Here is a 21750-nt window from a genome sequence, read left to right on the forward strand (position 1 = left end):
ATGCACGATGGTTTAATTCAATGATGTGGAACAGCCTGCAAGGTGAACAATAGATTAGAAACCTGACATTCGTCATCTTTTAAACATACATTTTAAATGAAGAACAGCAAGTACATTTAAAGATTTGATTGAAGCATGCAATACCCCAAATTCATCCTTCATCAAAAACGATGATTTTCATAAGCTCAATATGCATCATATTCAAAGGGGGAATCAAGAGAACAAGAGGCATCATACTCAAAGGCTAGTACCTGGTACATAATTTAATTCTTACTAACTCTTCAATTTTGACATTAGTGATCAATGAAAAAAAATGAGGCATTAAATAATATACCTAGAGCATACTTGTTAATGTTGTAACATTACAACCTCGAGATATGCAAATATATCTGATCACTTTTTAGATTCTGGAGACACTGATCAAATACAAATATTAAGGAAACTTCAAGCAAGAAAAGGCATGACTGGACATTGCTCCGGACATTGTAGACACAAATAACTGCAGATGCTGAAATCTTGAGCAAAAAACACAAAGTGGCGGAGGAACTCTGCAGGTCAGACAGCATCTCTGGAGGACGTGGACAGGCAATGATGCCTATGTTTACATTCAGAGACAATCAGATGAACAGGTGCCACATAGATTTAGACAGATGATATGTAAAAAAGGGCAGGAAAAGGACAAGGCTATGGACAGATGCAAGCATAATTTAAAAATGTACGTGTTGTATCGCAGGAACACATGAAAGGTCAGTGTGCACAGAAACAACAGGTGAATGAGAGCGTGGCTTCCCCAACTGCAAGTTGTTTAACTTGTTACACCAGAAGCCAATGACTGACAATTGAACAAACGAAACATAAACTTTAAGACACACAAAATTCTGTATTGATGTGGGTTTACTATTTCCTTGTTTATCTTCAAATAGCTCAGCTTTAGTTCAGCCTCATTTTAATGAGATCGGACTATACATAGATCTAGCTTGACAGCAGAATAAGAAGAGCAACATTAGATGTACCAAGACAATTTTCTGGACTACCAAAGGAGAAATTCAAAGCAAGTTATGGTACATCTGCAAACCTGTCCACAAATTATAAATGCTTAAAACCTCCATTATAGTAAAATAATTACGGATCTAAAAATTTAAAAGAACAGTAGTACAGTAAAAAAAAACTTATCAATACATTTAACTTCATGAAACAAAATAAATACTCCCTGCTGCTAACCGCTCCCCCCGCCTCGGTTTTCCCAAGAGATGCCGAGAGTCAGGCCCTGTACTAGAGCTCTCGAGCTCTCTCTACCCGCTTTTCGCAGCCCGATCACTCGCCCGGCTCCCCCCCTCCTCTCTCTCACCCCTGCCCCCCTCTCCCCTTCCCCCTCTCCCCCCTCCTCCCCCTCTCACCCCACCTCCCTCCCTCACTCCCCCTCTCAACCCCCCCTCTAATCCCTCTCACTCCCCCTCCCCCCTTGTGTGTGTGGGGGGTTGTTTATTGTCTGTGTGACGCCGTAAGCCCCCCCCCGCAACCGCGCGTTGAGTGGATGGGACCCTTGGTCTAGTACTTATTAAAACTCTGGATGTTTGGTTGTTTGTCTTCTGGCTTTCAAACTTGAACTTTTTCTGTGATTCACATCTCCTCGAAAACCCGACGCGGTAACGGTGAAATTTTTACATATTCTGGTAGAGATTTACCTCTTGATTTCAAAAATCCCCTCATCTGTAAATTTGATTCATTATTTCCAGAGTTTCTTTTACTAAAATTGTTCACCAATCTGACATCTTCTCAAATCTAACTGCTGAAGCCAGCTGATGTCACAACGCCTTTGCTCGTGACCCACCCGGCTCGTGGCCCAGTCCCCCCCCCACCCCCCGCTCTGTATTAAAGCTGACAAGTTACGTTACACACCTCCCTCCCCCCCGACTTTAAAATCTGACATCTTTTTTAAATCCAACAAGCTGGATGACGTTACAATGGCTGTGTAACATGTTATTTTTAACATGTTATACAGTATTAACACTTTTCAAGTGAACCCTGTAAATGTAAAGGGTGGTCAGCAACTTGGTCCCTGGTCAGTTTCAGCATAATGTGAAACTTAAAACACGTGGTTCCACACAAAGGATGTTAAAATCTGAAAGTTTGTGTAAATTGTGTTGTGTCTTGTCTTCGGTTTGTCTCGGCTTGTACTCGCTAGAATTTAGAAGATTGAAGGGGAATCTTATAGAAACTTACAAAATTCTTAAGGGGTTGGACAGGCTAGATGCAGGAAGATTGTTCCCGATGTTGGGGAAGTCCAGAACAAGGGGTCACAGTTTAAGGATAAGGGGGAAATCTTTTAGGACCGACATGAGAAAAACATTTTTCACACAGAGAGTGGTGAATCTCTGGAATTCTCTGCCACAGAAAGTAGTTGTGGCCAGTTCATTGGCTATATTTAAGAGGGAGTTAGATGTGGCCCTTGTGGTTAAATGTATCAGGGGGTATGGAGAGAAGGCAGGTACAGGATACTGAGTTGGATGATCAGCCATGATCATATTGAATGGCGGTGCAGGCTCGAAGGGCTGAATGGCCTACTCCTGCACCTATTTTTTATGTTTCTATGTTTCTACTTGTTTGTATGACTGCAGAAACCAAATTTCGTTTGAACCTCAATGAGGTTCAAATCACAACAAATAAATTGTATCATTGTATCAAATCTGAAACAGAAACTTTTAAAATTGGGAACAATAGATGCCTGTACAGCAGGATATGAAGAGGTAGGAATCAAAGATGGACAACTAAAAGTTGAAATACAGATCAGAATGATCCAATAGATTGGTGGAAAAGGCTAACAAAATTAAATAGTCTCTTCCTAAATGCCCAACCCGATTCACTAACAATCCAATAAATTATTTCTACAGAATTATATTTTACATTGCAGGTAGAAACAATATCATACACAGCCAGAGTGAGGACTAGCCCATTTTCCTATCAATCAAGCTCATCCGCCAGAATGTTGTTGGTTGCTAGGACCGATGTTTTTCCATATAATTTGTAGGCAGCTATCCTTCCCTCGTTCTATGTTTTGGAAAAATGTGCCCTCTTACTGGGAGAAGCTGCTCCTTTGTTCCTTCTATAGACTGAGTAAACTGACTGCTGTATAATATACTGTTTGCCTTCAGTCAACTCAACACCATTGCCTGGCAGCATTATTTCAGAAGATGCGAATTAAAAACATAAAATGCAATATGAGATAACCTGCAAGAACAAGATCACATCTGTAACAAAGGTAATAAAATTCATGAAAACAGAAATTTAGGGTGGCACGGTGGCACAGCGGTAGAGCTGCTGCCTTACAGCACTTACGGCAGCGGAGACCTGGGTTCGATCCCAACAACGGGTGCTGTCTGTACGGAATTTGTACGTTCTCCCCGTAACCACGTGGATTTTCTCCGAGATCTTTGCTTTCGTATCACACTACAAAGATGTACACGTTTGTAGGCTTGGTGTATGTGTAAAAATTGTCCCTAGTGTCTGCAGGATAGTGTTAATGTACGAGGATTACTGGTCGGTGCGGACTCGGTGGGTCGAAGGGCCTGTTTCCACGCTTTATCTCTAAACTAAGCTAAACTAAAGGAAGTTTCCTTCAGCCCACCGAGTCCACTCCTATCGTTGATCTCCCTTCACACTAATTCTATGCTATCCCACTTTTTCACCCACTCCCGACATATTAGGGGAGGACTTAACAAGAGGTCAATTAACCTACAAAACCCATGTCTTGCGAATGTTGGAGGAAACCATAGCAGCCACAGGAAGAAAATGCAAACTGCGCACAGTTGGTATCTGAAGTCAGGATTGAACCTGGGTCTCTGGTACTATGCGGCAGCAGCTCTACAACCTGCGCCACTGTGCCACCCTCTTCTCTCTAGCTGCGGAAAGATTGATACATACTCAATACTACCCTTTCGGCTATTTTTTCCCCCTACCCCAACACTATTGCAGTAGATAGGAGATTAAATTATCTATCCAATACGAGGCCCAAGTTATTAATCGTGTGGGAAGGAACAGCAGATGCTGATTTAAACCAAAAATAGATACAAAATCTGGAGTAACTCAGCAAGACAGGCAGCATCTCTGGAGAGAAGCAATAGGTGATGTTTTGGGTCAAGACCCTTCCTCAGTCTGAAGAAGGGTCTCGACCCGAAACATCACCCATTCCTCCTCTCCGGAGATGCTGACTGTCCCCGCTGAGTTACTCCAGCTTTTTGTGTCTATCTCCAAGTTAATAATCTTTTTTTTAAGGTAGGGGTAAAACAAACTGACTAAACAACTAGTTTCACTTAGTAATAATGGACATGAAATTTACAATCAGTAAGTCATTATTTTTGCTTGATCACAATAAACAGCGGCCACATACTAATATTGCTGAACTGACATTTTTTTTTTTTTTAAACAAAGCCAAGTGCAAACAGGATCACTATTTGATACAGGTTTTGTTATTCAGCAGCTTCCCTTTCACAGGATGTGTACAAGCAATGTTCTTCAAATTTACACCTTAAGTAGTGTTTAAAATTATAGTCAAAGTTCATCAAAAAATAACATTCTAAAATTCGTACATTAATTTTCTTATTCACCAAGTTAAAACATTAAATTCAGTCCATACTGATGCAGTATCTGGTGAATCCCATAATGGGCCTGTCCCACTTAGGCGACTGCAGGAGACTATGCAGTTGCCACATGTTCGTGGGTGGTTGCCGGGGAGTCGCCTTCATGGTCGTGAGGAGTTCCCGCATTCTAGGAACTAGTCGCGGCCTCAATACGGTCGCCGTGAATGTTTCAACATGTTGAAAAATTAGCGGCGACTAGAATGATGCTGCCATGGAGTAGCGAGAATTCTCGTGCCGTAGGTGGGTCGCCAAGAGGTCCTAGTGGGTTGCCAGGAGGTATAAGGTTATCTTAGGTTCTTGTAGGTTGTAGCCGGTGCTAACTGGTGAATTTCATTGGCTCATTGGGAAAAAAAACTTAAGCAGTAGTTTTCAGAACCAAGGATAACCGACCGGTAATGTTAATGTCCGCCGAGCTTCACAGCCGTGTATCTCTGGCTTCTTAAAAGTTGTCTCCACTCCTTCTCCCCCCTCTCTCCCCCTCTCTTAAAGGACTTACCGTACACTGTGCTTTTTGGCTTCTTAATTACAGCGCCAACCTTCCTGTTCATCGCGGTGTGTGTCTGTATCACATTGGCTTTGCACCGTGTGAATTTCACTCAGACTGCGCTCTCCCCCGCTTGCCCTGTTCCTCGCCTGCATAACTGGCTGGTGAAGGAAGAGATGTGTGTGTGTGTGTGTGTGTGTGTGTGTGTGTGTGTGTGTGTGTGTGTGTGTGTGTGTGTGTGTGTGTGTGTGTGTGTGTGTGTGTGTGTGTGTGTGTGTGCGCGTGTGTTCCACTCTGACAGTCGCCGTTCTAGTTGCCGCGTTTTCAGGCGATTGCTGGCAATTTGACATTCGCCGGCAGTTGCCTGAAAAATCACCTAAGTGGGACAGGCCCAATAGAACATAGAACAGTACAAAACAGGAACAGGCCCTTCGGCCTACAATGTCTCTACTAAACATCCAATCATCAATTTCCCAGCATCAGCCGTCTCATAGCAAGCCACAAAAACATTCAGAGAAAATCAGTCAAAGGGAAATATCCATCGCACTTTGAATATCAAATATCAGTGCCAAATACATTGATCTCTCTGGAAATTACCTCATTCTCAGATCAGTAAGAGCAATTTTCACAGAGAGAACTATTTATGTTTGCTTACTTACAGTATTTCTAGGCAGTTGTTAGCTCACGCAGCCACGATCTTTCATTAAAAACAAAAACAAGGGTTACAGCAAACTAGGCTACCAAAATATAGTTTCTCTTGGAATAGATTCTGAACTGTTGGAAGAATTCAAATCCATCTTATTTGGCACTCAAATCTTTGGCACCCGTCTTTTACTGAGCTATATGATCTTAGCAAAAATAAATAGTCATGGTTAGGGTAATGGAAAAGAGAAGACATAGACAGAGGGAGACATACTCCATCAAAATAAACTTTTTGCTAGTCCGTGAAATTCACAGAATTGTTCATTTTTAATAATTCTCCCCAACATACAGAGGGCTGGTGAAAGAAGGAGTGTAGTAGGTACAAAATAAGCCACGGGTAAAAGGAACAAGGCAATTGCAGGAATAACATCATGGCAGTCACTTCCAGGCAATGTTAATATCAAAATCTGCACAACAAAGGCACAATTTCGGCACACTGTGAATTCTATATCCTGTCTCTATAACCTGTAAACTCAAGTTTTAAGTGTTTCATATTAATTAGCTCAAAGTACCATTATACAGACCTCCACCGAGTTGGCTCAAAACAGCTGGAATATAAGTAGCTCCAGTCTTTCTAAGAAAAATGAACTATGAATGATTTAACACAGTAGGAATGGAGCAATTCACATTCCAGATATTTGAGTCCAACCAGAATGAAGGGAGTGTCACGCTCTGCTCTGACCTACTGCTTATTCAGTTACAGGGGCAATCTTCAATTCGTAACTGAACTGGCAATTACGCAAGGATGAGCCAAAACAGTGAATAATCCTTCAAACACAAAAAAACATTGCATTCAAATTTATTTCTCTCAATTTTACCACACTTCTGCCAAAGATCGTTGAATAGTTCAAAAGTAACAGCATCTTCAGCCAATTTCCCCCTTAAAACAAACACAGTACATTGTGCAATTCCTGCCAGGATACCGCTAATTCAGTACAGCGCAAAGGAAAAGGAACTTCCATCGATCCAATGGACCATGAAAAACATTCAGTATTTTTCTGTAGTTATTTATTGAAGGGAATCTCTGTCCAGCAAGGGTTCCACAAGTGAAATGCAATCATCACCAAGCAGTGTGATTTTCAAGATGTTACTTGAGGGATAATATTTGACTGAATATCTGTATGACTACCCTGCTTCTTCAAATAGTCCCATGAAATTTCACTTTAACCAATACCCAACACCTCCAGCAAGCGATCATTCCTTTCAATGTTGCACTATATTGAAGCATATGGAATGGAGTTTAAATTCAAGGCTGGACTTGAGAGTGGAGCATTCTTTGGCAAGGCTGACATTGGAAGCTTAAATCTTTCTGGTCAGTGTTGCAACCTGGTCAAGTCGCTGTCTTCTAGGATGCCATATAATAACAAAAGGTCTCCCAAATGTTTGCATATCAAAGGGTATGGTTATAACACAAATCAAAGTCTTAAAACTCATATTCAAACAATAGTAATGGAAGCGCCTGGTGGCCTTTTCTCTAATTTAAGGAGTTCAATTAACCCACTATTGAGAGTAACCTAATATCTTTTTCCCACGTCTCATGTATTGTATACATTGAATCGCAGAATTGTTAGAGAGCAATCTATTTGGGTCCTAAAACAGCAGAAATCCTCCGTTCACCATCCTCAGTCAGTAAATTCAGGTCATAACTATTCTCTGGCTAAACCGTTTTCCTCAAACCTATCTTGCGTCTTTTAAATCCATGTCTCAGGTGTTGTTCCATTCACTAATGGGTATCTTCCCTCAACATACCCTTTCTAAGTTTAATCACTTTCTTCCTTTTTTTTAACACCAAGGAGAACCTTTACCAGTTTCACCAGTGTGACCTTATGGCTGAGATCCATCCTCATCAAAACCACTAATTTATATTCTGCACATACTCAAGAATCTTCACATGCTTCCTTGGGTGTGGTCTGGAATTAAAGCAAAACAGTTGTGGCGCAATACATGTATTACACATGTTTAAAATAACAATCTTGCTTCTGTACTGTGTCTTTATTTAATTAACTCCAGATATGCTAATTATTTTACTAATTTTCTTTCCACATGTCTTGTCACTCTTACTGATATATGCACAGTACCACACTGCCTCTGCACACCCTTGGAAATACACAGGTTCTGCCACTTGTCTGCATGTTCAACCAGCTTAGATCTTGCAGAAAAATGTTCCCAATGTCAGGGGAGTCCAGAACCAGGGGTCACAGTTTAATAATAAGGGATAGGCCATTTAGGACTGAGATGAGGAAAACATTTTTCACCCAGAGAGTTGTAAATCTGTGGAATTCTCTGTCACAGGCCAATTCACTAGATGTTTTCAAGAGAGAGTTAGATTTAGCTCTAAGTGCTAACGGAATCAAGGGATATGGTTTCTGATTACGGAGGGTTCATGACCCCGACCACGAATGAACAAAGGACTAACTGAACTTTATTGCCTTCCACCACAGTGAAGAATGTTGTGGTGGATGTTTATGTTAAATTCTATGGTGTATTGGGTGTTCTTTTTTCATTTGCATCGCTGCATGGCTGTACCTTAGTTGGTCCATCTGACGAATAAATTTGAACTTACAAAATTAATTGACAGCACGACTTTCAACATTGACTGATCTGGGAACCCAAATTCATATTTCTCATTGAAACAGTGATATTTTAAAAAGGTGAACTGCATGATCTGAAAGTTCCACTCACATGTGCCTGCACTTCTGTACCTGTGAAGGTGCAGGCCAAGGTTAGTCACTCAGAATCATTCTAACTGATGCATCTCCCAGGTTGCTGCTCACTGCTGCATTACAGAGGCCACCCAAACTCCATATTTAATGACAGAATGACAGAATTCAGTCCACTAGAAAAGGCAAATGCAATGAACATTGGCTTGCACTGCAGGCTGCCCTCCTGCATTCATGTTTACAGACTACGATTGTGCGCTGTAAGAACGTACAGTACATCAACATAGAATACCACTTGCCAGTCACTTCCCCTCTTTTCAGGAGGGATTGCAAGGTCACAGCAAAGCCTGCTACAACCTCCATTTCCATAGATATGAACATGGTGAATTGATGGCCCAAAAATATGTTTACACAACTCCAAAAAGGTTCGGTGCTGTCAAAAATCTGTTTAACCCAGAGTAGATCAATTTTGTGCACATTTTTAGATGCACTTAGTGAATACCTTCAGTAATGTGATAACTCCTTTCTTGCTTCTTAATTATTCAAATGGATAAATATAACTATGCAATCTTATTTACAAGCAAGCAGAAAATAACCCACATGCAATGTTCAGTTAAGCTTTGCCCTCATTAAGGTCATAGAATACCTATACATGCACATAATGCTGCAACATTCCACAATTAGAAAAACTAGTACATTCCCATGACTTAATAATAAAAATAAAGAACCGATATGATGCAAACACCCCATATAACTATCGTTAAAGGAACAAACTGCCAAATGTAACAAATGACCATCCAAACATATTAGCTGGGAGGAATCTTGACAATTCTTGTCATTTATGATGTTTTTCTAACACACTACAAGTATATGATTACATTAATAAAACACTACTCTGTCATTTATAATTTTAATGTATACCATTATTCATATTTTACGATGAAAAGCACAACATTACAAGGCAATGGAAGAATCCGTCTTATCTCTGTTGACATAAAAGAAACAAGCCTTCCATGGCAGAAAACACATCATTTCCAATTAGTGATGACAAAAGTCACACTATAATGTGTTAATTCACCAGAATACAGTTCTTCTGGGTGTATTGAAACATTACATCACTGCAAATCACACGATTACTTTTATTAATAGCAATAGAACAATATTGAAGAACCAAACACAATTAATTTGTATCTCAGTGCACCCCGGTGACCCCAAGTATTCTGCTAACACCACGAGATCTTACCAAGAAGGAAACGGAAACAAATTATAACCTCAGAGCAAGATATTATCAATTCCAAGAAATGTGCAGACCCGACATAGACACACTGCGCCTCCAACATTTCTGTATTTACCTCGTACAACCAGAGGAATCCAAAAGTGGTACGCGAGCATTTGATAGTAGAAATCGGATATATCCAAAATGTGACACCCAGGTTTCTATTCTAACCCACTGATGTACAACATATGGCCCACTGCCACCTCAGAAAGCAGCTACATAAGAACTTTTGTCCATGTAAAAAAGCCATCCCAACGTTAATTTATTGTGGCATACTCCAGGAGGAAATAATTCCTCAGGTCCATACGATTTCTCTGGGATCTGTGGAATAATTGACCCCACACTAAGATCATAGAACACGACCAAGCTCTGTGATTGATGATGTCTGCGACGAACCACGGCGCCAATTTAAATAGAACTCAGAATTGTACAGAACAGCTGATTCAGTGGCAAGGAGCTCCAAGATGACAAAAGAACAGATCCCACAGTACAAACTTATCACACACATAACGATGGACACAGATTTTGCCCACGCCATTTTTTCACCAACATCCTCCCCCACCTTTCCCCGGTAGCCGATTCTTCAGTCTCCCTCTATTCTTGCCTAATTATCTCCCTCAGTCTCACTCCTGATCACTCGCCTACCCTCTCAATTTCCCCGCTCTCCACCACCTCAGAAAAGCAGCCAACATAATCAAAGACTTCTCCCACTCCAGTCATTCCTTCTGCTCCCATTGGGCAGAAAAGTACGGAAGCTTTAAAGCGGTATCATCATACTCGGGGGCAGCTCCTACCCCTCTGTTAACCGGCTTCTCAATGGTCCTTTCGTAAGCTCGCGTACTGTCTCATTCACCTCCACCTCATTGCAGCAGTGAACTTGTCTCTGGAAAAGTTGCTCTACAATACTGAGACTGATTTCTGAACTCTGTATCTTTGCTCTACTTACTGTACTTTGAGTTTGGCCTGATTATATTTATGTACAAAATTATCAGTTTTGAGTGGATAGCATGCAAAACATAGCTTGTCCACTGTACCTCGGTACGCTGGTTACCAAGCTCACAGAACTGGGTCTCTGCGCATCCCTCTGCAACTGGATCCTCGACTTCCTCATCCACAGGCCACAGTCTGTTCGAATTGGCAGAAATACTTCTTCCTTGTTAACAATCAGTAGGGGAACACCTCAAGGCTGCGTGCTCAGCTCCCTGCTCTACTCACTCTACACTCATGACTGTGTAGCCGGACATAGTGCGAGCTCCATCGTCAAGTTCGCTGATGACACCACCTTTGTTGGACAAATTACAGATGGTGATGAGTCAGAGTATAGAAATGTGATCGACCGACTGACCAAATGGTGCCAGCACAACAACCTGGTTCTCAAATCAGCAAAACCAATGAACTGATTGTGGACTTTGGAAGAGGATGGTTGAGGACCCACAATCCTGTTTATGGTGGAGTCAAAAACTTCAAATTCCTGGGCGTGCATATTTCCAAAGATCTTTCCTGGACCCAGCACACTGATGCAATTATAAATAAAGCACATCAATGCCTCTAATTCCTGAGGACATTACGGAGATTTGGAACATCAGAGAGGATTCTCTTGAACTTCTACAGGTGTACAGTAGAGAGCACATTGACTGGTTGCACCCTGGCCTGGTTCAGCAACTTGAATGCCCGGGAGCCTAAAAGACTGCAAAAAGTTGTGAACACTGCCCAGTCCATCATCGACTCTGGCCTCCCCACCATCGAAGGGTTATATCGGAGTCGCTGCCTCAAAAAGGCAGCCAGTATCATCAGAGACCCACACCATCCTGGCCACCCCTCATTTCACCCCTGCCATCCGGAAGAAGGTACAGGAGCTTGAAAACTGCAATGTCCAGGTTCAGGAACAGCTTCTTTCCTATAGTCATCTGGTTATTAAACACAATAACCTCAAATAAGCTCTGAACTTCAATAGACTATTATTATTATTATTATTATACTACTATTGTTTGTTTTTTGAGTATGTGTGTATATGTACATATATAATATATATGTATGTGTGTGTGTGTATATATATGTATGTGGATATATATATATATGTGTGTGTTTGTGTGTGTGTATATGTGTACTTGCGGGTATGTGTATATATACACTGAACTTTTTTCTCTCTCTCATTTATCATATTGTTTACAGTGTACTATGTTTACATATTCTGTTGTGCTGCAGCAAGTAAGAATTTCATTGTACTATCTGGGACATATGACAATAAAACACTCTTGGCTCTTGAAACAACAATAAGCCTAAAACATGCACTGGACCCAACTATACCCCTTCTCTCTGGGGGCCATCTACTCACTTTTCCCAAATTTAAAGCCATTCTTTTCTCTTAGTCCCAACAGCTGCACGACCCGACAACTAGAGGCACTGCTGTAGAGTTGATTTCTTCCAGCTCCAGAGACCCAGCTTCCATCCAGACTACGGGTGCTGTCTGTACGTAGTTTGTGCGTTCTTCCTGTGTTTATGTCCTGCATGGGTTTTCTCTGGGTACACTGGTTTTCTTCAACACTCCAAAGATGTACAGGCTTGTAGATTGGGTGTAGAGTCGGCGCAGACTCGGTGGGTCAAAGGGCCTGTTCCACGCTGCATCTCTAAAGTCTATGGTCAGATGGCATAACCAGAATCACCTTGTGAGAAGCCTCAACTCCTGGACATCATCAGATTATAGACACAAAAAACTGTAGTAGCTCAGCGGGACAGTCAGCATCTATGGAGAGAAGGAATGGGCGACATTTCGGGTCAAGACCCTTCTTCAGACGAAGGGACCCGACCAAAAATGTCACCTATCTATGTTCTCCAGAAATGCTACCTGACCCACTGAGTTTCTCCAGCACTATATGTCCTGTTGATCAGTTTCTTGTTTTAAATTCAAGTAGAACACTATAGACATGTGCCCTGAGTTTACTGTATATGCGGAGCAATAAATAACATTATGCTTTGTATCTACAAATGATTGGCCACATCACCTTGCTTTTGTGTTATTTGGCCACCTTTGTCATTTTCATCCTCGATGTGCAAAATATTGTTTACACACTTGCTTCAAAGTAAACAACACACTTGTTCATGCCAATGTCTCCATTACCAAACCAATATTTAATAAATACTTTATTGATCCCCTCGGGGAAATTCAGATGTCCAGAAGCCCCCAACCAACAAACCCACAAATTCAAAACGAACGCAGACAGAAAATACATAGAATACAATGTGGACACTACCTGAGAGCAATAAATACTTAAAAAGACCAATAATTAACAATTAAAAATTAAAAATTGCAAAATGCATCCCCCTACAGCCTAGCGATCCGAATTATAAAATCTAATGGCTGCAGGGGTGAAGGATCTCCTGAACCGCTCCGTTCTACAGGGCAGGGAGAGGAGCCGGTTGTTGTTCCGAGTGCTCTTTTGACTCTCCAGAATTACATGGAGGGGATGCCCGGGGTTTTTCAGGATGACCTGCACCTTGTGCCTCATACGCCTCTCAAGCACATCCATCCCAGAGTCTACTCTCCCCTCCAGCACTGAGCTAGCTCGTTTGACCAGTTTGACCAGCTTTATTCTGAATCTGACTCATGACATCTACAATTATAATAATTTCTAAGAACGACATTTCTATTATAATTTAATAGTCTTACAACGTGTATTCTAGAACCACCAGAAGCTAGAAGCTAGAAAAATAAACAGTGGAGCATTAAAAAAATCAGACTGTGGGTATTGTTGGCATATCCACAAATTCACAAGTTATAGGAGTAGAATTTGGCCATTTGGCCCATCGAGTCAACTCTGCCATTCAATCACAGCTTAAGGATAAGGGGGAAATCCTTTAAAACCGAGATGAGAAGAACTTTTTTCACACAGAGAGTGGTGAATCTCTGGAACTCCCTGCCACAGAGGGTAGTCGAGGCCAGTTCATTGGCTATATTTAAGAGGGAGTTAGATGTGGCCCTTGTGGCTAAGGGGATCAGAGGGTATGGAGAGAAGGCAGGTACGGGATACTGAGTTGGATGATCAGCCATGATCATATTGAATGGCGGTGCAGGCTCGAAGGGCCGAATGGCCTACTCCTGCACCTAATTTCTATGTTTCTATGTTTCTAATCATGGCTGATCTCTGCATCCTAATCCCATATTCCTGCCTTCCCCTCATAACCCTTGACACCCGTTCTAATCAAGAATCCATCATCCATTTTACTCACCCTTCCATCGTCTGCTTTGATCTGTCCTTTTCACACCTTAAAACCACTTTGTACCCTCCCATATCTCTAGTTTGCCTCGCCCCTGACTCTGCGTGAAGAAGGGTCTCGACCCGAAACATCACCCATTCCTTCTCTTCAGAGATGCTGCTGTCCCGCTGAGTTACTCCAGCATGTTGTGTCTATCTTCGGTGTAAACCAGCATCTGCATTATCTTCTTACCCACCTATAATTGCCCTTGGAACAGCATGCTGCTTGAACTGCTGCACTGTGAGATGAGCGAGTTGGGCGGCAACGGTGGCAACTCTCACCACAATAGGCAGAGTTACAAATCTTAATGATAAACAAAATGGTTTGTTTTCGATGAAAAAACAGCAAACTGTCAGGCAATGGTGGAATTTTACCCTTTGGTACCAAGGCAATGTGGCATGCGTGTCCGATTACCGTTCTAGGGTTTCCGATCATACTTACTCTGCTTTGAGAGATTAAGAGATGAAGACCACGGGGACAGATTTGACAGATTTTTTCAAATCACCTGAAAAAACTGCTGAGCTTGACAAAGGAAGCTACCCAAAAAAAAAGCTGCTGTTCCTCCTAACAGAGTTACTCAATAATAAATAAAATGGAATCTGAAAATGATACAATCCCACATGGGAGTGCGATCTCCAAAAGAAAATCACAACACAACTTACACAGTCTGCAGCACCACTTGCAGGAATTTTTTATTAACTCTACATGTAAAATCACCAGTAAACCCAAATGTGTAACGAAAGGCAATCTCTAACAAATCAGGTAAAACAGATTTCTAAGATGCCTTATGTCCTGTGAAACTAAGTCACAAAACGAACAAATTCCATCAGTCAAATTCTGAGAAATGGTTGAAATATTTTCAGAAATTTCATTTCTCTGGAAGTTGAATATATTCAGATGATACGTCAACGGGAAGATGCCAACAAAGCCAGGTTAACAATTCAGTTAAAAAGCCCCGTTTCATGAATGGAAATAGTAAAAGGCGTCTCCTCTAACTGTGTAGGAAGGAACTGCAGATATTGGTTTACACCTGAAGATAGATACAAAATGCTGGAGTAACTCAGCGGGACAGGCAGCATCTCTGGTTAAGCTATCCAGTTTTTTTAAAAAGCCCATAAAAACTGCTTCTGACGTCCTAAGAATGCAATAAATTTATAAACAAAATACTAAGTTATCGAAGTAATACATTAAACAAAAACATAATTAGCAGGCTGCAAATTAAAACGAATTAAAAGATACTCATTCTTTCCTCTTCAAATCGGATCTAAAAATGTATTTACTGAATGTTGCTACAAAATACAGCTCATTAAAACTACATTCCTCTGATACTAAATGAAAGACTTTCAATTATAGCCTGTGAGTAAATCATAAATACATTACCATAATTTTTAAACAATGTGTAATTTGAAGGATCTGTTTTCCGAAAAACAAAATGAATGTAGTTAGCATTTCTACGAGGTTATTTCCTCGCTTGTCATCTAATGTTATAGTCAGTCTCCTGTGTTTAACTTTTTTTTTATAAACTGGCCCTCTTGTCAAAAGGTTGTGGTTCAAAGTCCATCGCAAGTACCTGAGCAAATTACCTAAACAATCCGGGGCACATGATATCAGATCATTGCGCTGTCAAAGATGGAGTTCTTCACACTGCATCTTCTACCACAGATGTGAAATGGGCTTGATGAATATTTTCTGAAGTTTAGGCCAATATTTACCCATGAACAATGCACCCAAAAAAACCAGACTATCTGGTTACATATGATGATGTGTAGGACGGAACTGTAGATGCTGGTTTAAATCGAAGATGGACACAAAATGCGGGAGTAACTCAGCGGGACAGGCAGGAATAGGCAACGTTTCGGGTCGAGACCTTCTTCAGACTGTGAAGAAGAACTCCAGCATTTTGTGTCTATCTGTGTACATCTGATGCCAACAAGCCCTTACTTTATGCAAACTGGTGGTGTAACAGTGTATGGAGTGAAATGTGATTGTTTTGAAAGAACTTTGAGATGTCTTACGGTGGGGAAAGGGACTCTTGTAATGTAAGCCCCACTGGACTGAAGGAAAGGGGTTATCTTATTTAAACCTACTACTTTTTATTCCGCATACACAAACACACAGGAATGTGCATAAGAGAAACAAAACCTACATAAATAATAAAACTATTTAAAAGTCACAGGACGATCCTATTAAATGAAATACAATTCTTAAGTAGAGGGACTTTTTGATTTCACGAGCAAATAGTTGGAAGTCCTTTAAGAGACCTGCAAGCAACTTTTTATAATAAAGAACATACAACACTGCACCACAAATTGATTAAAAAATATATATAATTCCAGTTTTGGCAATTATTTAGGGGTTCTGAAATATTCATGCAATATGTCCAAATATCGGGGATCATTCTGGAATAATGAAATATTGCTGCAAAAAATACATACAGGTCCAATTGTTAAGGATCGTTAAGGAATTAAGAAATACAGATGCAAAAGTGTTCAGGTGTTGGGGATTATTAAGGAGTTATGAAATATTGATTAAAAAAAACATGCACGGGTCCAAGATTGGGGGATTGTGAAAGGTTAAGAAATATAGATGTAAACGTGTCCAAGTGTTGGGGATTATTCAGGGGTTCTGAAATATGAATGCAAAATATGTCCAAATATTGGGTATCATTCAGGGGTTAATTAAATATTGATTTTTTTTTTTAATGTACAGGTCCAATTGTTAAGGATCATTAAGGAGTTAAGAAATACAGATGCAAAATTGTTCAAGTATTGGGAATTAAAAAGTTATGAAATATTGATGTAAAAAAAAAAACATGCACGGGTCCAAGTTAGGGATTGTTATGGGGTTAAAAAATATAGATGCAGGATGTGTCCAAGTGTTGGGGATTATTCATTGGTTCTGATATATAGATGCAAAATATAAAGCATGGGTCCAAATTTACAAATTATAGGATTACCTAACATCATTCGCACCAATTTATTTGTTCTTATGGCTTCTCTCTGGCTGAGCTTGGACACGCTGTCTGCTCGCTCTGTTTACATTGGGAGGATGCGGCCTAGACGCCAGGTGGAAATCTCCGGCCTCGAGTAGTTGGGGAACGGCCTGAATCAGCCACGGGGCTGGGGTCCGGCTCCAACTCCCAAGCCGGCGTAGGCCTCATGTTTTAATAAAAAACGCAGACAAAACACAAAAGGAGCGGGTTTCGCTACTCACTGTCGCGGCAGCATCAGCGGCGGCGCTCCCCGCCTCTGGAAGGCGCCGTCCACGAACACGCCGTTCTTGCCCAGGCACCTGAGGTAAAAGTGCGGCTCCTGGAAGGCGATCTGCAGGTGGCGGCGGGAGATGAAGCTCGAGTGGCCCATGTTGACGTCCACCGGGCCCTGGCTGGAGTCGCGGCCGATCGTCACCGACGGCTGCCGCATCATGTACTCAAAGTCGCGGCCTTCGAGTTTGGCGACGGCGGCGTCGGGCGGGGCCTGCGGGTCGAGGCCTAGCTCCCAGCGCATGACGCCGGCCTTGATTTGACCGCCGTGCCGGCTCGGGCTGCAAGGCGCCGACTTGAGAGCCAGCAGCGCTCGGGCGCCCGTGTTGTCGCCTTCGCTGTCAGAGGGCAGCAGGACGGCCTGCATGTCGCGGGCTGGGCCGGGGCCGGGGCCGGGGGGAGAGTGAGAGGGAGCCGCGGGCGCCGGGGTGGCTCCGAGGGGCCTGTGATCGAGCGCAGCCTCGGCTCGGCGGCTGGGGCAGCGCCGTGTGAGAGGAGTCATAACACGCCGGGAGGAGGGAGGGAGGAAGGAAGGGGGCGGAGGAGAGAAAACCCGGCCTGGATCCCTCGCAATGCAGCAAACAGGTTTACATTTAAGTCAAGAGTATTGTATTGTCATATGTCCCAGATAGGACAATTAAATTCTTACTTGCTGCAGCACAACAGAATATGTAAACATAGTACATAATGGGAGGGAAAAAAAAGTTCAGTGTGTATGTATATACACATTCACACATACTCAATAAATAAACAAATATATTGCAATAATAATAATAATAGTCTGTTATAGTTCAGAGCTTATTTGCTGTCGTGTTTAACAGCATGATGGCTGTAGGGAAGAAGCTTATTGTACCCAGTAGTTAGTTAGCAAGTAAGTTTATCATTGGACCCAGGAACAGTACAGTGAAAAGTGTTGTTCGGCATTCTATCCATCAAGTTAGTTTGTTTAAAGAAAAGAAGATAGACACAAAAATCTGGAGCAACTCAGCGGGTCAGACACCATAACTGGAGGAAAGGAATAGGTGACGTTTTGGGTTAAGACCATTCTTCAGACTGAGAGTCAAATGGAAATTAGAGATATACTGTATTAGTTTATTGTCATGTGTACTGAGGAACAGTGAGAAGCTTTGTTCTGCATGTTATTCATCGTTTTTAATTAGTTACTTTAGTTTATTGTCACATGTACCTGGGCACAGTGAAGAGCTTTGTTCTGCATGCTATCCATCAAGTTATTTACCTATTCACCTATTCCTTTTCTCCAGAGATACTGACAGACCTGCTGAGTTACTCCACCTGTTTAAGAAGGAACTGCAGATGCTGGAAAATCGAAGGTAGACAAAAGTGCTGGAGAAACTCAGCGGGTGCAGCAGCATCTATGGAGCGAAGAAAATAGGCAATGTTTTGGGCCGAAACTCTTCTTCAGACTGATGTAGGGTGTGGGGAGGGAGGGGCGGGGAGAAGAAAGGGAAAAGGAAGAGGGGGAGCCCGAGGGCTGAGGGAGAGCTGAGAAGGGGAGGAGACAGCAAGGGCTACCGGAAATTGGTGAATTAAATGTTTATGCCGCTAGGGTGCAGACTGCCCAAGCGAAATATGAGGTGCTGCTCCTCCAATTTCCGGTGGTGCTCACTCTGACCATGGAGGCACCCGTTTGTGTCTATCTTCAGTTTAAAACAACATCTGCAGCCCCTTCCAACACAAATAATTTAGTTAGTTAGTTAAAGAAAAGAAAAAGACAGCGTGGAAACAGGCCCTTCAGACCACCGAGCCCACTCCGCCCAGTGAGGCAACATCTCTGGAGAAAGTGGATAGGATACGTTTTGAGTCGGGATTCTCATACTGTGTATACTATAAATCATGCCAAACTCAAAGTTCAGACACAAAGAATTTAAATAGTAGAGGGCATACCTTTAAGGCCTTCTTATGGAGTCCACGTCACAAGATTAGAAATTTTTCAGCCCGAGCTGAACACACTTCTCGGCATCTGCATACAATGGCGTCTAGCGCTTCTTGTGCTTCTTGTGCGTAGTGGTAGAAAGATTGGTGGAAACAGGGCCGCAACGTGAACGTTCTTTCCTTGACCCCACCTTTAAGGTGAGAGGGGTTTAAAGGAGATGTGTGGAGCAAGTTTATCACACAGAGGGTGGTGAGTGCCTGGAACGCGCTGCCAGGTTTGGCGGTGGAGTCACAACACAATAGATTTAAAAGGCTTTTGGCTAGGCATATGGATGTGCAGGGAATTAAGGCATATTGATAATGGGCACGTTGATATGAGATGTTCTTGGCATCATGTTTGGCACAGAAATTGTGGGCCGAAGTGCCTGTAATTGTGCTGTACTGTTCTATGGTCCATAAGGAACTGCAGCTACAAACAAAAACACAAAGTGCTGGAGTAACTCAGCTGGCCCTGCAGAATCTCTGGAGAACGTGGACAGGGGATGTTTCAGGTCAGGACCCAAGTCTGAAGAAGGATCCCAGCCTAAAACTTCTCCTGTCCACATTCTCCAGAGATGTTGCCTGACCCGCTGACTTACTCCAGCGCTTTGTATCTTACTCAAAGTACAATAGGTAGATTGAAGGAAAGATACAGAGTTCAGAAATTAATTATCAGAATTACACTGCAATAGTTCCAAAGCCCACAATGAGATAGAGGAGACTTGGGTTGTTATTTAGAGTATGGAAGGACCGTTCAGAAGCCTGATACAAAGAGGAAGAAGCTGTACCTGAATCTGATGGTGTGTGTTTTCATGGTTGATTGATTGACAAATAAAACAAGCTCTTAGGCCCAGCGACTCCATGTTGAGCGGTGATCTCCTGTTCACACTATTCCTATGTCATTCCACTTTCTCATCCACTTCTTATACATTAAGGGCAATTTTACTGAGCCCAGTTAACCTACAAACCTGCACGTCTTCGGGATGTGGGAGGAAACCAGGGCACCCAAAGTGAAACTACGCAGTCACAGGGAGAACATGTAAACACCACAAAGACAGTACCCGAGGTCCAGATTGAACCCATGCTTCTGCCTTTGTGAAGCAGCAACTCTACCAGCTGCGCAACTCTGCCATTCCGAGACTAAGTCCAACTTTGCAATGACAAAGTCCAACGCCAGCTAAGAGATAGAGGTAAATCGGACAATATCCTAGCTTACGGAAGGACCATTCAGAAGCTTGATAACAGAGGGGATGAAGCTGTTCCTGAGTCTGCTAGTGCACACTTTCAAGCTTCTGCATCTTCTACTCAATGGAGCTTGGAGATGAAGGAATGACCGGGATGGGACAAGTCTTTGATTATGTAGGCTGCATTTCCTAGTTAGTGTGAAGCCTGGTCTGTGTGATGGTCTGTGTGATGGACTACAACCATGGCTCTCCACAATTTCTTGTGATCTTGGGCAGAGTTGTTCCCAAACCACAACTCATGTTATGCATCCTGACAGTATGCTTTTTATGGCGCATCTGCAGACATTTGTAAGAGTCATGGGAGACATGCCAAATTTCTCCAGTCTCCTGAGGAAGTAGAGGTGTCGGTGTGCATTCTTGGCTGCCGCTTCAATGTGGGTGGGCCATGACAGGTTATTGGTGATATTAATGCCACGGAACTTGAAGCTCTCAACCATTTCCACTTTGGCATCATTGATGCAAATATACCCCACCTCACTTCCTGAAGTCCTTAAGTAGCTCCTTCATCTTGGTGACATTGAGGGAGAGGTTAGAGTCCTGACACCATGCACAACAAGGAAATGTCAAAAACCAGACGGCACAGCTGTACAGAGAATAAATTATTACTTTATTTAATTGCAATTTCTTTAAAATATAAAGAGGAATTACAATTAGGAGGCTCAGAACATGTCTTGAAATGAAAGTGATTAATATTCTCTTAATTAAATTTCAGACATTACAGATCTTCCAGTCCCATTTCAAAATCTGCTGGTAACTTTGCCAACAATGATCTCAGCTAGCTACTGAAACAAATGATCTTATAGTTCACTGTTTGCTCTGGTATTTTATTTCATTCACATGTTTAAACTATAATGTTTTATTATTAATGTTTAATGTTTTATGTGTCATTCTTAATTTTTACTGTATGTCGTGTTGTTACTTGCGAGCAGAGCACCAAGGCAAATTCCTTGTATGTGTACATACTTGGCCAATAAACTTATTCATTCATTCTTCTTCTTCTGTTGTTGGGAATTTGTTGTGCATAGATTGGTTATATGATTTCCCTCCATTTAAACAGTGATTACCCATTAGAAATATTTCCTTGGCAGCAATTGCTTTGGGACATTCAGATAATGTAAGAGGTAAGGCCAAAATCCAAATCTATCTTTTTGTTTAATTGCTGCCTGGATTAGAGGGTATTATCCATAAAGGGATAGACACAAAATGCTGAAGTAACTCAGTGGGATCGGCAGCATCTCTGGAGAGGGAAGGAATGGGCGATGTTTCAGGTCAAGACCTTTCTTCAGATCCATAAGGGAT

At 42.0% G+C, this 21750-nt stretch overlaps 1 protein-coding gene across 1 annotated transcript in view; it reads right to left on the minus strand.

The window, feature by feature from the left end:
* The window catches only part of foxk1 (forkhead box K1), a 69078-nt gene extending 51287 nt beyond the window's left edge, over window positions 1–17791 (minus strand). Inside the window, exon 1 of the mRNA XM_033041128.1 lies at window positions 17227–17791. Coding sequence (XP_032897019.1) covers window positions 17227–17777 — 551 coding nt within the window. The 5' untranslated portion in view covers window positions 17778–17791. The remainder of the gene's footprint in view (window positions 1–17226) is intronic.
* Window positions 17792–21750: the final 3959 nt, after the last annotated feature.

The sequence above is a fragment of the Amblyraja radiata genome, chromosome 22 (genome assembly GCF_010909765.2).
Source record: "Amblyraja radiata isolate CabotCenter1 chromosome 22, sAmbRad1.1.pri, whole genome shotgun sequence".
Classification (NCBI taxonomy): domain Eukaryota; kingdom Metazoa; phylum Chordata; class Chondrichthyes; order Rajiformes; family Rajidae; genus Amblyraja; species Amblyraja radiata.